We start from the raw sequence: 14,709 nt of genomic DNA, 5'->3' as shown, positions 1-14,709 counted from the left end.
CAGAATACACTCAATCATATGAACCACTGAAGAGATGAGTCTTCAGTAAAGACTTAAAGGTTGAGACCGAGTTTGCGTCTCTCACATGGGTAGCAAGACCATTCCACAAAAATTGAGCTCTATAGGAGAAAGCCCTGCCTCCAGCTGTTTGCTTAGAAATACTAGGGACAATTAGGAGGCCTGCAAACCATTCACAGAGACAAACTGATATCCTTCCGACAGATAAGATCTAAACCTGGCCAGAACTTGTCCGTGTAGACCAATTCCGGTTTCTAATCTCTCCAAAAGAATGTGGAGATCGATGGTATCAAAAGCATCACTAAGGTCTATGAGCATGAGGACAGATGCAGAGCCTCAGTCTGATGCCATTAAAAGGTCATTTACCACCTTCACAAGTACAGTCTCAGTGCTATGATGGGGTCTAAAACCAGACTGATGCATTTCGTATACATTGTTTGTCTTCAGGAAGGCAGTGAGTTGCTTTCTAATAATCATGATCTTTTCCTCAAAGAAGTTCATGAATTTATTACTGCTGAAGTGAAAGCCATCCTCACTTGGGGAATGCTGCTTTTAAGTTAGCTTTGCGACAGTATCAAAAATACATTTAAGATTGTTCTTATTTTCCTCAATTATGTTGGAGAAAAAAAAGGCTCTTCGAGACTGCACGGTACTGTCTTTCCAAGCTAGTCGGAAGACTTCCAGTTTGGTGTGGCGCCATTTCCGTTCCAATTTTCTGGAAGCTTGCTTCAGAGCTCGGGTATTTTCTGTATACCAGAGAGCTAGTTTCTTCTTAGAAATGTTTTTTGTTTTTAGGGGTAAACCTGCATCTAGGGTATTGCGCAAGGTTAAATTGAGTTCCTCAGTTAGGTGGTTAACTGATTTTCTGTCCTCTGACGTCCTTGGGTAGGCAGAGGGAGTCTGGAAGGGCATCATGGAATCTTTTGTGTTGTCTGAAAATGGCTGTTTAGCAATGAGTAACAACCAATTTGAAAGAGCTTGACAAATTTTGAAAATAATAAAATGGGAAAATGTTAAATAATCCAGGTGTGCAAAGCTCTTAGAAATTTAGCTAGAGACTCACAGCTGTAATAACTGCATTGTAATAACATGTATTGACTCAGGGAGTTTGTCTGGAACCACTTTTGCAGATTCAAAACATCTAACAAAACACATTTTCAGAATTAATTCAACCAATTCAGTTCTTCTTTAAGAGGCTCCTCTGTCCTCCACTCGTTACCTGTATTAATGGCACCTGTTTGAACTTGTTATCAATATAAAAAACACCTGTCTACAACCTCAAACAGTCACACTCCAAACTCCACTATGGCCAAGACCAAAGAGCTGTCAAAGGACACCAGAAACAAAATTGTAGACCTGCACCGGGCTGGGAAGACTGAATCAGCAATAGGTAAGCAGCTTGGTTTGAAGAAATCAACTGTGGGAGCATTTATTAGGAAATGGAAGACATACAAGACCACTGATAATCTCCCTTGATCTGGGGCTCCACGCAAGATCTCACCCCGTGGGGTCAAAATGATCACAAGAACGGTCAGCAAAAATCCCAGAACCACACGGGGGGACCTAGTGAATGACCTGCAGAGAGCTGGGACCAAAGTAACAAAGCCTACCATCAGTAACACACTACGCCGCCAGGGACTCAAATCCTGCAGTGCCCGACGTGTCCCCCTGAGTTGCATCCAAAGAACACCATACCTACTGTGAAGCATGGGGGTGGAAACATCATGCTTTGGGGCTTTTTTTCTGCAAAGGGACCAGGACAACTGATCTGTGAAAAGGAAGAGTGAATGGGGCCATGTATCGTGAGATTTTGAGTGAAAACCTCCTTCCATCAGCAAGGGCATTGAAGATGAAACGTGACTGGGTCTTTCAGCATGACAATGATCCCAAACACACCGCCCGGGCAACGAAGGAGTAGCTTCGTAAGAAGCATTTCAAGGTCCTGGAGTGGCCTAGCCAGTCTCCAGATCTCAACCCCATAGAAAATCTTTGGAGGGAGTTGAAAGTCCATGTTGCCCAGCAACAGCCCCAAAACATCACTGCTCTAGAGGAGATCTGCATGGAGGAATGGGCCAAAATACCAGCAACAGTGTGGGAAAACCTTGTGAAGACTTACAGAAAACGTTTGACTTCTGTCATTGCCAACAAAGGGTATTGAGATAAACTTTTGTTATTGACCAAATACTTATTTTCCACCATAATTTGCAAATACATTCCTTAAAATTCCTACAATGTGATTTTCTGGAATTGTTTTCTCATTTTGACTGTCATAGTTGAAGTGTACCTATGATGAAAATTACAGGCCTCTCTCATCTTTTTAAGTGGGAGAACATGCACAATTGGTGGCTGACTAAATATTTTTTTGCCCCACTGTATATGTGTGGTGTACAGAGATGAGGTAGTCATTCAAAAATAATTTCAAGCACGATTATTGCACACAGAGTAAATCCATCTAGATTATTACGTGACTTGTTAACCTTTCTGGCGCAGGCATTCCGCTAGCGACCCACCTCAACAACATCCGGTGAAATTGCAGAGCATCAAATTCAAAATACTGAAATAGTCATAATAAACATTCATAAAAAATACAAGTGTTAGACATCGGCTTAAAGATTTTACTACTTGTTAATCCAGCCGCTTTGTCAGATTTCAAAAAGGCTTTACGGCGAAAGCGTACCATGTGATTATCTGAGGACAGCTCCCCGCTTCAAAAGCATACAAACATTTTACAACCAAGTACAGGAATTACGAAAGTCAGAAATAGCGATAAAATGAATCACATACCTTTTGAAGATCTTCATATGGTTGCAGTCACAAGAGTCCCAGCTACACAATAAATGTTTGTTTTGTTCGATAAAGTCCCTCTTTATGTCCCAAAAACTCAGTTTTGTTGTTCAGTAATCCACTGGCTCAAAGGCGGTCAAAGCATGTAGACAAATGCATCCTAATATTAGTGGTAAAGTTTGTCGAAACATGTCAAACGATGTTTATAGTTCATCCTCCGGTTGTCAATTGTCTAAATAATCGATAATATTTCAACCGGACAACAGCTTATTCAATAGAAAGGAAAAACAACGAAGGGCGCGCACTCGGTCACGCTCACAAACCAGCACTGCATGATTCTACAGTCCACTGACAGAAAGGTCTCATTCTTCTTCATTTTTCAGAAAACAAGCCCGAAACAATATCTGAAGACTGTTGGCATCTAATGGAAGCCATAGGAACTACAATCTGGGTCCTCACCCATTAGATAATCTTTAGGCTTTCAATTGAAAACTACCCACGTAAAAAAATCCCACTCCCTGGATGGATTTTCCTCAGTTTTTGCCTGCCTTATCAGTTCTGTTACACTCAAAGAAATTATTTTTACAGTTTTGGAAACTTTTTAGCGTGTTTTCTATCCAAATCTACAAACATATGCATATCCCAGCTTCTGGGCCTGAGTAACATGCAGTTTACTTTGGGCACGCTTCTCATTCAGACGTCGAATTACTGCCCCCAAGCCATAAGAAGTTTAAAGCAAATTTTACTCCTAAACCTATTTAGGCTTTCCATACAAAGGGCTTGAATACCTTCTGACTCAAGACATTTCAGCTTTTTATTTGTAATTAATTTGACATTATGGGCTATTGTGTGTAGACCAGTGATGACATCTAAATTTAATCCATTTTAAATTCAGACACACCAAAAATGTGGAAAATTCAAGGGGTGTGAATACTTTCTGAAGGCACTGTAGAAACAGAAATAAAGTACACAATTACCATTGTAATCAGTGATGGGATTGTTTTTAAAACAAAAATAATTCTGGATGAGGAAAATATTTAGATCGATACTGAATGTTTGATATTTTTCCATACCGCTCTAACCCATGTAGGCTACTCAGGTAATTATATGCTCGTATCACAATGTAAATAGCACATGGAATGAGATTTGATCCTTTGTTTCTGTGTGTGAGAGTGCCACTGTGTCTTATGGCCATAAAAGTACAATGACAAAAGTATAATTATATTTCTATACAGGTCAAAGAGCACGATAAGAAGACGTTACTAGGCACACTCAATGTGCCCCTCAGCCGGCTCCTCAACACGTCAGATATGACCTTGGACCAGCGCTTTCTGCTGGAGCGCTCTGGGGCCAACAGCCAGATCAAGATGAAGGCCACTCTCAGGGTGAGGGAAAACTGCTCACATATCAGTGTTCTTCTTCAGGGGTTGGGTAAATGGGGCGAAATGTGAGGTGAGACTGGATCCGTGTTGCAGGCTTAGACTGGATTGGTGCCCTATAGTCTCACATGGAATGGTTAGGTGTGATGTATGTAAATCTGTTCTCAGACCAGTGTCTTTGATTTGTGTCAAGTTGGGTTGGGCGTCAGCTGGATATTGTGGTCTGCAATTATTATTTGGACTTGTTTGAGCTAGAACAGTGACTTGCAGGTCACTTCTGTTGCAGATTAACTTTTTTTATTTGGTTCAAATTATAGGGATTGGGCTAGATTTGATTGCCACGTCCGTTTGCGATATTACAACAAAGAAGTTACTTGAAACAACGAGCAATTTTTGTATTTATTTTTGCCTCGGACATCATTGCATGCGTGCTAGAAAAGCAGAGTATGTACTGCATTTATAAAAAAAATTACCACGATGCTGGATGATCCTCCTCTTTTTCATCAACAAACAAAAACAATAATAGATGTGCTGCGGTGAACAGTGGTGCTGTTTCACCTTATGTGGATTTCAGCTTTAACAGTGGTTGACGAGAGATGTGCTAATGTGACAGGGCTATTGCGAGCTGTACACTATCTAGCTGTAAGTGGCGAATAGCCGTATTTTTACTGTCTGCCTTTTAGTGTCCTTGACATTGTCCCTACCCTCTATTCAAACACAGATCTTGACCCTAGAGAAACCAGAACCAAAGGTCATTCTCAATCCTCCACCTCATCCTCAGCCCCAGCCCTTACAAAACCCACCCACCACATCTCCTACTCCTTCTCCCTCCCCGTCCCCCTCATTTTACACCACCCCTACTGCTGCAGCTCTGGACAGTTCCACCAATAGGTTCCATGGAGATTACGTGCACGACCGCCACGGGTCTTTCCTGGCCGCCGACGGCCGGAGGACAGTCCCTTCCACCCCAGCACACATTCGACGCTTCGACTCCCAAAGCCTCCTGTCGGAGAACTCCATCGCCTCATCCCGTTTTGACTTGACTGAAGGGGCCCCCTATCCTGAGTGAGTCACTAACTTATTATCAACAGTTCATTAGGATCCAAATGGGCCGAAACGGAAAGAGATTAACATAAAAAAAATATTGGTTATCGTTGCAAAATGTTTTTCTACACTTTGCTATGGTGCACACTAATGAATGCACCACAGTTGGGGTCATTGGTTGGTAGTTTCGTATAATATTGAAAAAAATGGCTTAAGATTCAAACAGTCTTATTTGTGTATATTGTTTGTTTTTATATATATACTCAGTGATGAGTCCTGACTTTGTACACTAAAAATAAAGTATTGCCATTTTAGAGTCACACCTCATCTGTGCTTGTTTGATTCTGGAAAGTTTCTCATCTGGTGTAGACTAACTCAAACATATTGTTGAGTCTTAGGTCCTAACTTTGTACAGAAGCAGTCCAAATGAATGAAAAGATGAGCACTGGAAATTACATGGTGCTTATCTTTTCCATTCATTTGTAGAATGTGGGATATTGCTGGATCTACAAAACAGATGGCCTGGGATCTTGACAGAAGACTACTTTTGAGGTCTGAAAACATCTGGCAAAATGTGATTTTGATGTGTAATGTCCCTTTAACAATGACTCCAGCTACATCATGAACCACCAGGGGACCTTTGGGGAGATACAGCTGACAGTGCGCTATGTCACCCTGAGGAGCCGTCTCATCATCCTGGTCAACTCCTGCAGGTACTGTGCCTGGGAAACCTACTATCATGCCACACATCCCCACTCTATCTGTGTACTGTCTTTATCACACTCCACACTCAGGCACGTGCACGGATATGGTTCTAGGGGTGTCTGAGCATCTGACCTTTTGCCCTCCTATGAGGAAAGTGCCTTTTCAGATTGGTAGTGTTTAAAAAATAAATAAAAAATATTATTTTTCTTTTAGTCTCTTTTCTCTCCTGTTCTGCAATTAATTCCCCATGAAACTAGCTAATAATAAATAAATAAATAAAATGTATCTTGAAAAACTCTGGCGCGCACACTGCACTTGTCCTCCTGCTGCTGCTGCACAAGCAGAAGCTACCGGCGCCTAGTGCTAGTATGAGTAGTGGCACACGGGGTACTTTTTAAATTTTATGTCGTCTTTCACGGTCACGGACAGAGAAGGATTCAATTTGACTGTTTTTAAGTAGGCATACAATGCAGATGTCAGCAGCAGAACAAACTTTTTTTCCACTTTGACCACCTGCCCCTCCAAAGATCTGTACATGGCCCCACACACACACACACTTATTCACTCATCTCATATCTTGATGGATACAAACATACTGATATGCTGTACACTCATATGGACATGTATTTCCAAATCACCGTTAGCACCCAGTCCATTGTGTAAACGTGTTATGATCTTTACTTTGTAATACAATTGAAAACGCTTAACGTTGTTTAGAATGGCACTCCTGAGGACGAGCAGACATTCAGAATAGAACATGTTCTCAGCCCTACGTCCTTCTCTTCACTTGGTTCCTTCATATAGAGCCATACTCTGCTAGGTCCTTCTCACCCAAGCCTTACTATTTTTGCTCTTTACTCCACAGGAACTTGTTTGCCTGCAGCAAGGACGGCTCAGATGCTTACGTCCGCCTTTACCTCCTCCCCGACCAGTCCTGGAAGCATCGCATGAGAACACAGGTGAAGAAGAAGACGGTGACTCCTGTCTTCAATGAGAAGTAAGGGCCTTACCTCCTTTGACCACCAGAGGGCATTCATTTTTGTGTCCATAGGTAGCCTGGAATCCAAGCTGCTTCTCCGAGCATAGTGAAATTGCATATGAGTTTCGATTCCAGGTTTATGAACATAAGGCCAATTCCATCTAAACTCAATTTAAGAAATACATTCTGTGCACCCTTCTGAATGCGAGTCTCTGACAAACATGTTGTTTTTACATCTCTCAGGTTTGAGTTTGACATGTCCCTGGAGGAAGCGGGGACTAGGAAGCTGGACGTGGCGGTCAAAAACAACCGCATGTTCCACACGCGGGAGAGGAAAGAAATTGGAATGGTAGGTAGCAATTAGGGAGGTTTAGGAGGTTTAGTAGGGAGGTTTAGGTTTAGGCTGCTGTCACTATGGAAGCTCTAGTCAAGAGTTTAGTCTAATCTGTGTTTAGAAGCATTATTAAACTTTTTCCATTATTAAATTAGTAATACATATATGCAATTGTTGTAAATAATCTGTGAGTGTGCTTCATTCACTATCATCCTAAATCAAAATATATAAATATTTTGACATTGAATTATTTCATATTACGCTAATTCCCCTATGCCGGAAAGAATGTTTTACTACATTACACCGACTAACGTTTTCACCACACACTATTTACAGGAAATACACATTCCTTTTACCTCAGATGAGGATAGTATAAAAGTTTATAGTCATCAAGATTACACAAAATCGATTGCTTAAGGATGCCTGTAGCTCAGGACCTGAAGCAAATGATATGTATATTCTTGTTACCATTTGGAAGGAAACACTTTGAAGTTTGTGGAAATGTGAAATGAATGTAGCAGAATATAACACATACAAAAAGTTTTTTTCATCTTTGAAATGCAAGAGAGTGGCCATAATGTATTATTCCAGCCCAGGTGCAATTTAGATATTTGCCACTAGATGGCAGCAGTTTGTTGTGCAAAGTTTTAGACTGATCCAGTGAACCATTGCATTTATGTTCAAAATGCTGTATCAAGACTTCCCAAATGTGCCTAATCGGTTTATTAATAACTTTTCTAATTCCTAACTGTGCTCACTCCTAAAACAATAGCATGGTATCCTTTCACTGTAATAGCTACTGTAAATTGGACAGTGCAGTTAGATTAACAAGATTTTAAGCTTTCTACCAATGTCCTGGGAAATTTTCTTGTTACTTACAACCTCATGCTAATTGCATTAACCACCAATCCTGTAGAGGTTAACCTTTTTAAACTGACTATCAAATTTGTTGATTTAAATTTGACTAAATTAGTATAATGAGTAATCCAGCAATGTCTCAAGTTAATTAACATGAGAAAACCCAAGAAAATAGCAGCTCTACAGAGTGCCAATGGCTACAGTGAATGGCTAAATTAGTTCTGGACAAAAAGGGTCCACGGAGCTCCTCCAAATTCACACTATCTATTTCATAATAAGTTGTAAGTTTATCATTTGCATGAAATGGCAAGAGACCAGTCTTAAAAACAAGTTCAGCATTTATTCTTGATGAGTACTGGCCCAAAACACAAAGAACATTACATTTTAAAGAGAAGATAAAAATGACGTCATCAGTTCTCACACTCTCTCCGATCCACACAATAGCGCAGTGTCTTCAGGTCTGGAGATTGTCTTCTACTCACCTCATAAAGCAAACATTCCAATCTGTCTGAAAGACATACTCTCCTCCACTAATGGAACATCAAAGAACATTCTTATCTGTCTAAAGAGATATACCCTCCTTCTCCCTTAAACCCCGCAAGGAACAGACAATTCATTCGTTTTACCTACATTTTCAGTCCTAGTTTAACCAAAAACCCATACATTTCATACCATAACAGTATTAAAACTTAATGGTTCTAATAAAAATGTATACATAATTAATCATTTCAACTATAATTTCCTCCAACAGTTATCAGTAGAACAGTAGGACAAGCTAATCAATTCCAGTCTAGAGTGACCACTTGGTAAATATTGGTGTGCGAGCAGTTTTAAAAGAATTTTACTAAATACTGTATTTTACTACAGTAGTACATCTGAACACGTGTTACGTGTGTATGGGGGGGAGGTGCAATTTGTATGTCTTGGCCTTCAGCATATTGATTATGCTGAACCAGTGTTTGCCACTTGGCTATAAATAAAAAAAATCATAACAGGAAGCAGCAACCGTATCATATTGAATTTGTTTTAGGAATATACATTGTACTGTTAACATTTTCCGACAGGATTCTTCAAAAGGTTTTTAAATTGTTTTAAAATTGCGATATCTTGTGTTTTTATAAATCTAGGCAAATCTTGTTGAGTGTATTAACAGATCTGCTGTTCATTTTGTCCACAGGTACTAATAGATCTTTCTCAGATGGATCTGGTAAAAGGTTTCACAGAATGGTAAGCAAGGAACCTCATCTTCTTCTTTTCTATAATTGGAGCAGTCTCCATTTCCTCCTTCTCTATTCATCTAATGGTGTGGTCAACATTTTCTGTACTATAAAGGGACTGATCCCTTAGCTCTGCAATTGAGTGCTTCTTCTCTTCTAAAGGAGGCAGTGTAGCACCTGGAGTCTTGAGGTATATCCAGTAACCTGATAGGTCAGCATTGGAGAGGAAGGGTTGGACTCACATTCATGACAATGTCATACTTTTTCTAAAACTGTGATTGAATGAATGTGTGTGGGCTGTTGATATTGCCTTCTGGGAACGCTATAATGTCCAAAAGTTATGGGCAGAGTTAGAAAGTTGGCTGGCAGAAGGATTGCAATGTAAATGTACTTTTAATCCATCTGTCTGCATATTTCAAGACATGGCATATGAGGGTGCAGTAAGATACCCTCATGGTTTGGACAATTCTCGTCAATCGTCTTGGAAAAATGTATAAGTAACTGTAAATCAACCAATCCTCCATTGTTAACACAATAGAAAGGTCAACTGCGACAGAGAGAAACGAAATTGTGCAGTTGTAGGCCATGTGGCGGTGAGTGATGGTTGGTGGGTCTGGGCAGGGTTGATGGTGTGGATGTGTGTGTGCGTCTGTATGCTGTTCAATCAATGAAATGTAATAAGGGCTTTATAAATACATCAGCTGATGTCACAAAGTGCTGTACAGAAACGCAGCCTAAAACCCCAAAACAGCATGCAATGCTGTTGTTTGTATATGTATGTTTTGTATGGTTAAGAAGAGAAAAAAAAGTAAAATATGCTGGCTAAAGAATTCAGAACATAGTCGGTAAAGGTAAATATGCACAATTACCACCCTGTCTCTCTTGCTTGTGGTTCTGGGAATAACAGCCCATAAAAATTCAGTTCATCATAAAAGATGACTCATAACCACAGGACCTATACACAGTCTTTGCTGATGTTTGTCAACATTTCTGTTGACTGTCTTGATGGCTACTAACCGAAACATTGACAATCAATAAATTGTGTGTATGGGAGTCCTCTCATGGCCAAAAGTTTTGAGAATGACACAAATATTCATTTCCACAAAGTTTGCTGCTTCAGTGTCTTTAGATATTTTTGTCAGATGTTACTATGTAATAGTAACTGAAGTATAATTACAAGCATTTCATAAGTGTCAAAGTCTTTTATTGACAATTACATGAAGTTGATGCAAAGAGTCAATATTTGCAGTGTTGACCCTCAATACTCAATATTTTTTATTCAATATTCAATATTGCAGTGTTGACCCTTCAAGACCTCTGCAATCCACCCTGGCATGCTGTCAATTAACTGATAGCAGCACATTCTTGCATAATCAATGCTTGGAGTTTGTCAGAATTTGTGGGGTTTTGTTTGTCCAGCTGCCTCTTGAGGATTGACCACAAGTTCTCAATGGGATTAAGGTCTGGGGAGTTTCCTGGCCATGGACCCAAAATATTGATGTTTTGTTCCCTGAGGCACTTAGTTATCACTTTTGCCTTATGGCAAGGTGCTCCATCATGCTGGAAAATGCATTGCTTGTCACCAAACTGTTCCTGGATGGTTGGGATAAATTGCTCTCGGAGGATGTGCTACCATTCTTTATTCATGGCTATTCAAATTGTGAGTGAGCTCACTCCCTTGGCTGAGAAACAACCCAACCCATGAATGGTCTCAGAATGCTTTTACTGTTGACATGACACAGGACTGATGGTAGCGCTCACATTCTTTTCTCCGGACAAGCTTTTTTCCGGATGCCCCAAACAATCGGAAAGGGGATACATCAGAGAATATGACTTTACCCCAGTCCTCAGTAGTCCAATCCCTGTACCTTTTGCAGAATATCAGTCTCTCTGATGTTATTCCTGGAGAGAAGTTCTTGGCTGCCCTTCTTGACAACAGGCCATCCTCCAAAAGTCTTTGCCTCACTATGCGTGCAGATACACTCACACCTGCCTGCTGCCATTCCTGAGCAAGCTCTGTACTGGTGGTGCCCCTATCCCGCAGTTGAATCAACTTCAGGAGACGGTCCTGGCGCTTGCTGGACTTTCTTGGGTGCCCTGAAGCCTTCTTCACAACAATTGAACCGCTCTCCTTGAAGTTCTTGATGATCTGGTAAATGGTTGATTTAGGTGCAATCTTACTGGCAGCAATATCCGTGCCTGTGAAGCCCTTTTTGTGTTTCCTTGCAGGTAACCATGGTTGACAGAGGAATAACAATGATTCCAAGAACCACCCTGATAGAGGAATTCTAAATTCCTATGTTTTGAGATGAAGGGGAAATTCACACTCTATCTATTTCATAATAAGTTGTAAGTTTATCATTTTTGAATGAAATAGATCGAGACCAGTCTTAAAAGTCAGGTAACAGTGTTTAATTCAAGAGAGTACTAACCTAAAATACAAAGAACATTACATTTTAAAGGGAAGATAAAAATGACATCAGTTTCTCACACTCTCTCCGATCCACACAATAGCGCAGTGTCTTCAGTTCTGGAGATTGTGTCCTACTCCCCTCAAGCAAACATTCCAATCTGTCTAAAAGACATTTTCTCCTCCACTAATGGAACATCAAATAATATTCTTATCTGTCTGAAAAGATATATGCCCTCCTTTCTCCCTTAAACCCGCAAGGTACAGACAATTAATTTGTTTTACCTACATTTTCGGTCCTAGTTTAACCAAAAATCCATACATTTCATACCATAACATAATAGTATTAAAACTTAATGGTTCTAATAGTAATGTATACATAATTTCTACTATAATTTCCTCCAACACACCCTCCTTTTGAATCTTCCATTCTGTTATTTGAACTCAGTCAGCATGACAGAGTGATCTCCAGCCTGGTCCTCGTCAACATTCAAAACCTGTGTTAATGAGAGAATCACTGACATGATGTCAGCTGGTCCTTTTGTGACAGGGCTGAAATGCAGTGGAAATGTTTTTTTGGAAATCAGTTCATTTGCATGGCAAAGAGGGACTTTGCAATTAATTGCAATTCATCTGATCACTCATCATAATATTCTGGAGTATATGCAAATTGCTATCATACAAACTGAGGCAGCAGACTTTGTGAAAATTAATATTTGTGTCATTCTCAAAACTTTTGGCCATGACTGTATACATACTCCTACTAGTTGTACTAAGCTACCTGCCTCATTCTCTCAGAGATCTCCCTCTTTATCATTAGTGTGTCCTCTGTCCCTGCAATTGAACCTTCAGTAACTAGTTATGGTGTCAATCACTGTCAACAGTTCTAAAAACAAATGTTAATCATTTTCAGAAACTGTTGTCGCTGTCTGATGAAAACCTCGTTGCCAAAACAGAAACTTTCCAGGAAATGATTTATTTTCCCATTTCGAACATAAAATTATGGAACTTCAGAAGATACAGTGCCTTGCGAAAGTATTCGGCCCCCTTGAACTTTGCGACCTTTTGCCACATTTCAGGCTTCAAACATAAAGATATAAAACTGTATTTTTTTGTGAAGAATCAACAACAAGTGGGACACAATCATGAAGTGGAACGACATTTATTGGATATTTCAAACTTTTTTAACAAATCAAAAACTGAAAAATTGGGCGTGCAAAATTATTCAGCCCCCTTAAGTTAATACTTTGTAGCGCCCACATGCTTCCCACAGTTGGCTGGATGTCGGGCCATTCTTGATTCAGATAGGAAACTGTTGAGTTCTTGACACAAACCGGTGTACCTAGCAACTACTAAGATACCCCATTCAAAGGCACTTCAATCTTTTGTCTTGCCCATTCACCCTCTGAATGGCACACATACACAATCCATGTCTCATGGCTTAAATATCATTCTTTAAACTGTCTCCTACCCTTCATCTACTCTGATTGAAGTGGATTTAACAAGTGACATCCATAAAAAATCATCGACTGACCATGTGAATCCAGGTGAAAGCTATGTCATGGAAAGAGCAGACATTCTTAATGTTTTGTATACTCAGTATATGTCAATCACACTAAATCTAAATATATGGGCCTTTGTGATCTGAAATTTTCCCATTATATTCTCCAACAGGTATGAACTCACTCTGCCCAGACTGAAGAAAATCGCCTAGAGGGAAGACATTTACTCATCAGCCACATCAATGGGAGCTGGTGTGTGTAGGTCTCAATAAAAAGATAACTGCAGTGGATATAGCCACTTTGAATATATTTATATATATAGCAACTTCTATGTTCATTCCTCTCAGGGTCTGAATTGTGCTGTGATTCACACCAAAGTTCAAAGGCACAATTAATTTGCTATTAAAATAGTTATTTTACTTATTAGAAGTCAAAATGCCCAACCTGCACATACTATTTTTTAAATTTAAATTACGATACGGGTGCTCTTTATATGAATGTAGATGTTAATGTTACTTTTTTAAGACAGGCATGGGGTTTAAATCTTCTTTGTTTAAACATAGAAAAAATTCCCGAACCAAAGCAATATAATCAACTTTTCTAGTGCCTTGTGAAAGTATTCACTATACCTTTTCCAAGTTTCACATTTGCTTTAAATTAATATAATTTCCAAATAATAAAAACAAAGCTATCTTGATTGCATTGGTATTGAGTTTGAGTTCATTTTTACAAGGACGTTTCTTACAGGGACATCAATCAAAACTGTTCAGTAAAAGTGCCAGTTTTTTTAGCCAGCCGGCTAATTTTCAACTGCAGTTCCTGGGCAGGTTATTAAAAACAATTACAATGACAATACAGACAAATACTGAGCAGTGAGCACATGCAGAGCAACATATGAATGGATGGAGCCCATCTGTGTGCAATAACAGTGAGTATGTTAACACACTAATAATTTGATTATGGCTATAATCTGACTCAACACAGGCAAGGAAGGCTCCAAGATCCTGCTGCTTCCTCAGTGCGCTGACATCCTTTTTCCTCCCTGGGCACATGTTCTCCTTCCTCCCTGTGACCTGAGTGATGCCAATGCAGCCGCTAAGGGTACAACGCATCAACACAGGCAAGGAAGGATCCAAGATGCTGCTGCTCCCTCCCTGAGCACGTACCTTCTTTCTCCCTGTGTGACCTGAGTGAAGCTTAATGCATCTATCAATAAAAAAACAACACGTCTACATTTCAATGCACACAACAAAATATCTAGGCGAAATAGGGGAGAGGCGTTGTGCCGTGATGTGTTGCTTTATCTGTTTCTTTGAAACCAGGTTTGCTGTTTATTTGAACAATATGATATGGAAGGGAGTTCCATGCAGTAATGTCTCTATATAATACTGAACGCTTTTCTTGAATTTGTTCTGGATTTGGGGACCGTGAAAAGACTCCTGGTGGCATGTCTGGTGGGGTAAGTGTGCAGGGGTCTGA

General features: G+C 39.9%; 1 protein-coding gene across 4 annotated transcripts in view; it reads left to right on the top strand.

The window, feature by feature from the left end:
• Positions 1-13,932, top strand: part of esyt3 (extended synaptotagmin-like protein 3) — a 35,821-nt gene extending 21,889 nt beyond the window's left edge. For 3 of the 4 annotated variants that reach the window (XM_064975747.1, XM_064975746.1, XM_064975745.1), the window contains 7 exons: positions 4,038-4,187; positions 4,903-5,246; positions 5,840-5,938; positions 6,796-6,927; positions 7,153-7,258; positions 9,279-9,328; positions 13,403-13,932. In XM_064975747.1, coding sequence (XP_064831819.1) covers positions 4,038-4,187; positions 4,903-5,246; positions 5,840-5,938; positions 6,796-6,927; positions 7,153-7,258; positions 9,279-9,328; positions 13,403-13,442 — 921 coding nt within the window. In that variant the 3' untranslated portion in view covers positions 13,443-13,932. Of the gene's footprint in view, positions 1-4,037; positions 4,188-4,902; positions 5,247-5,711; positions 5,778-5,839; positions 5,939-6,795; positions 6,928-7,152; positions 7,259-9,278; positions 9,329-13,402 lie in introns of those variants that run through there. The other variant, XR_010456667.1, reaches the window with a different exon arrangement.
• The last annotated feature ends 777 nt before the right edge of the window (positions 13,933-14,709 follow it).

Source organism: Oncorhynchus masou, chromosome 10 (genome assembly GCF_036934945.1).
Source record: "Oncorhynchus masou masou isolate Uvic2021 chromosome 10, UVic_Omas_1.1, whole genome shotgun sequence".
NCBI classification, from domain to species: domain Eukaryota; kingdom Metazoa; phylum Chordata; class Actinopteri; order Salmoniformes; family Salmonidae; genus Oncorhynchus; species Oncorhynchus masou.
Note: the sequence above shows the minus strand (reverse complement) of the source record. Positions and strands in the feature narration are given on the sequence as shown.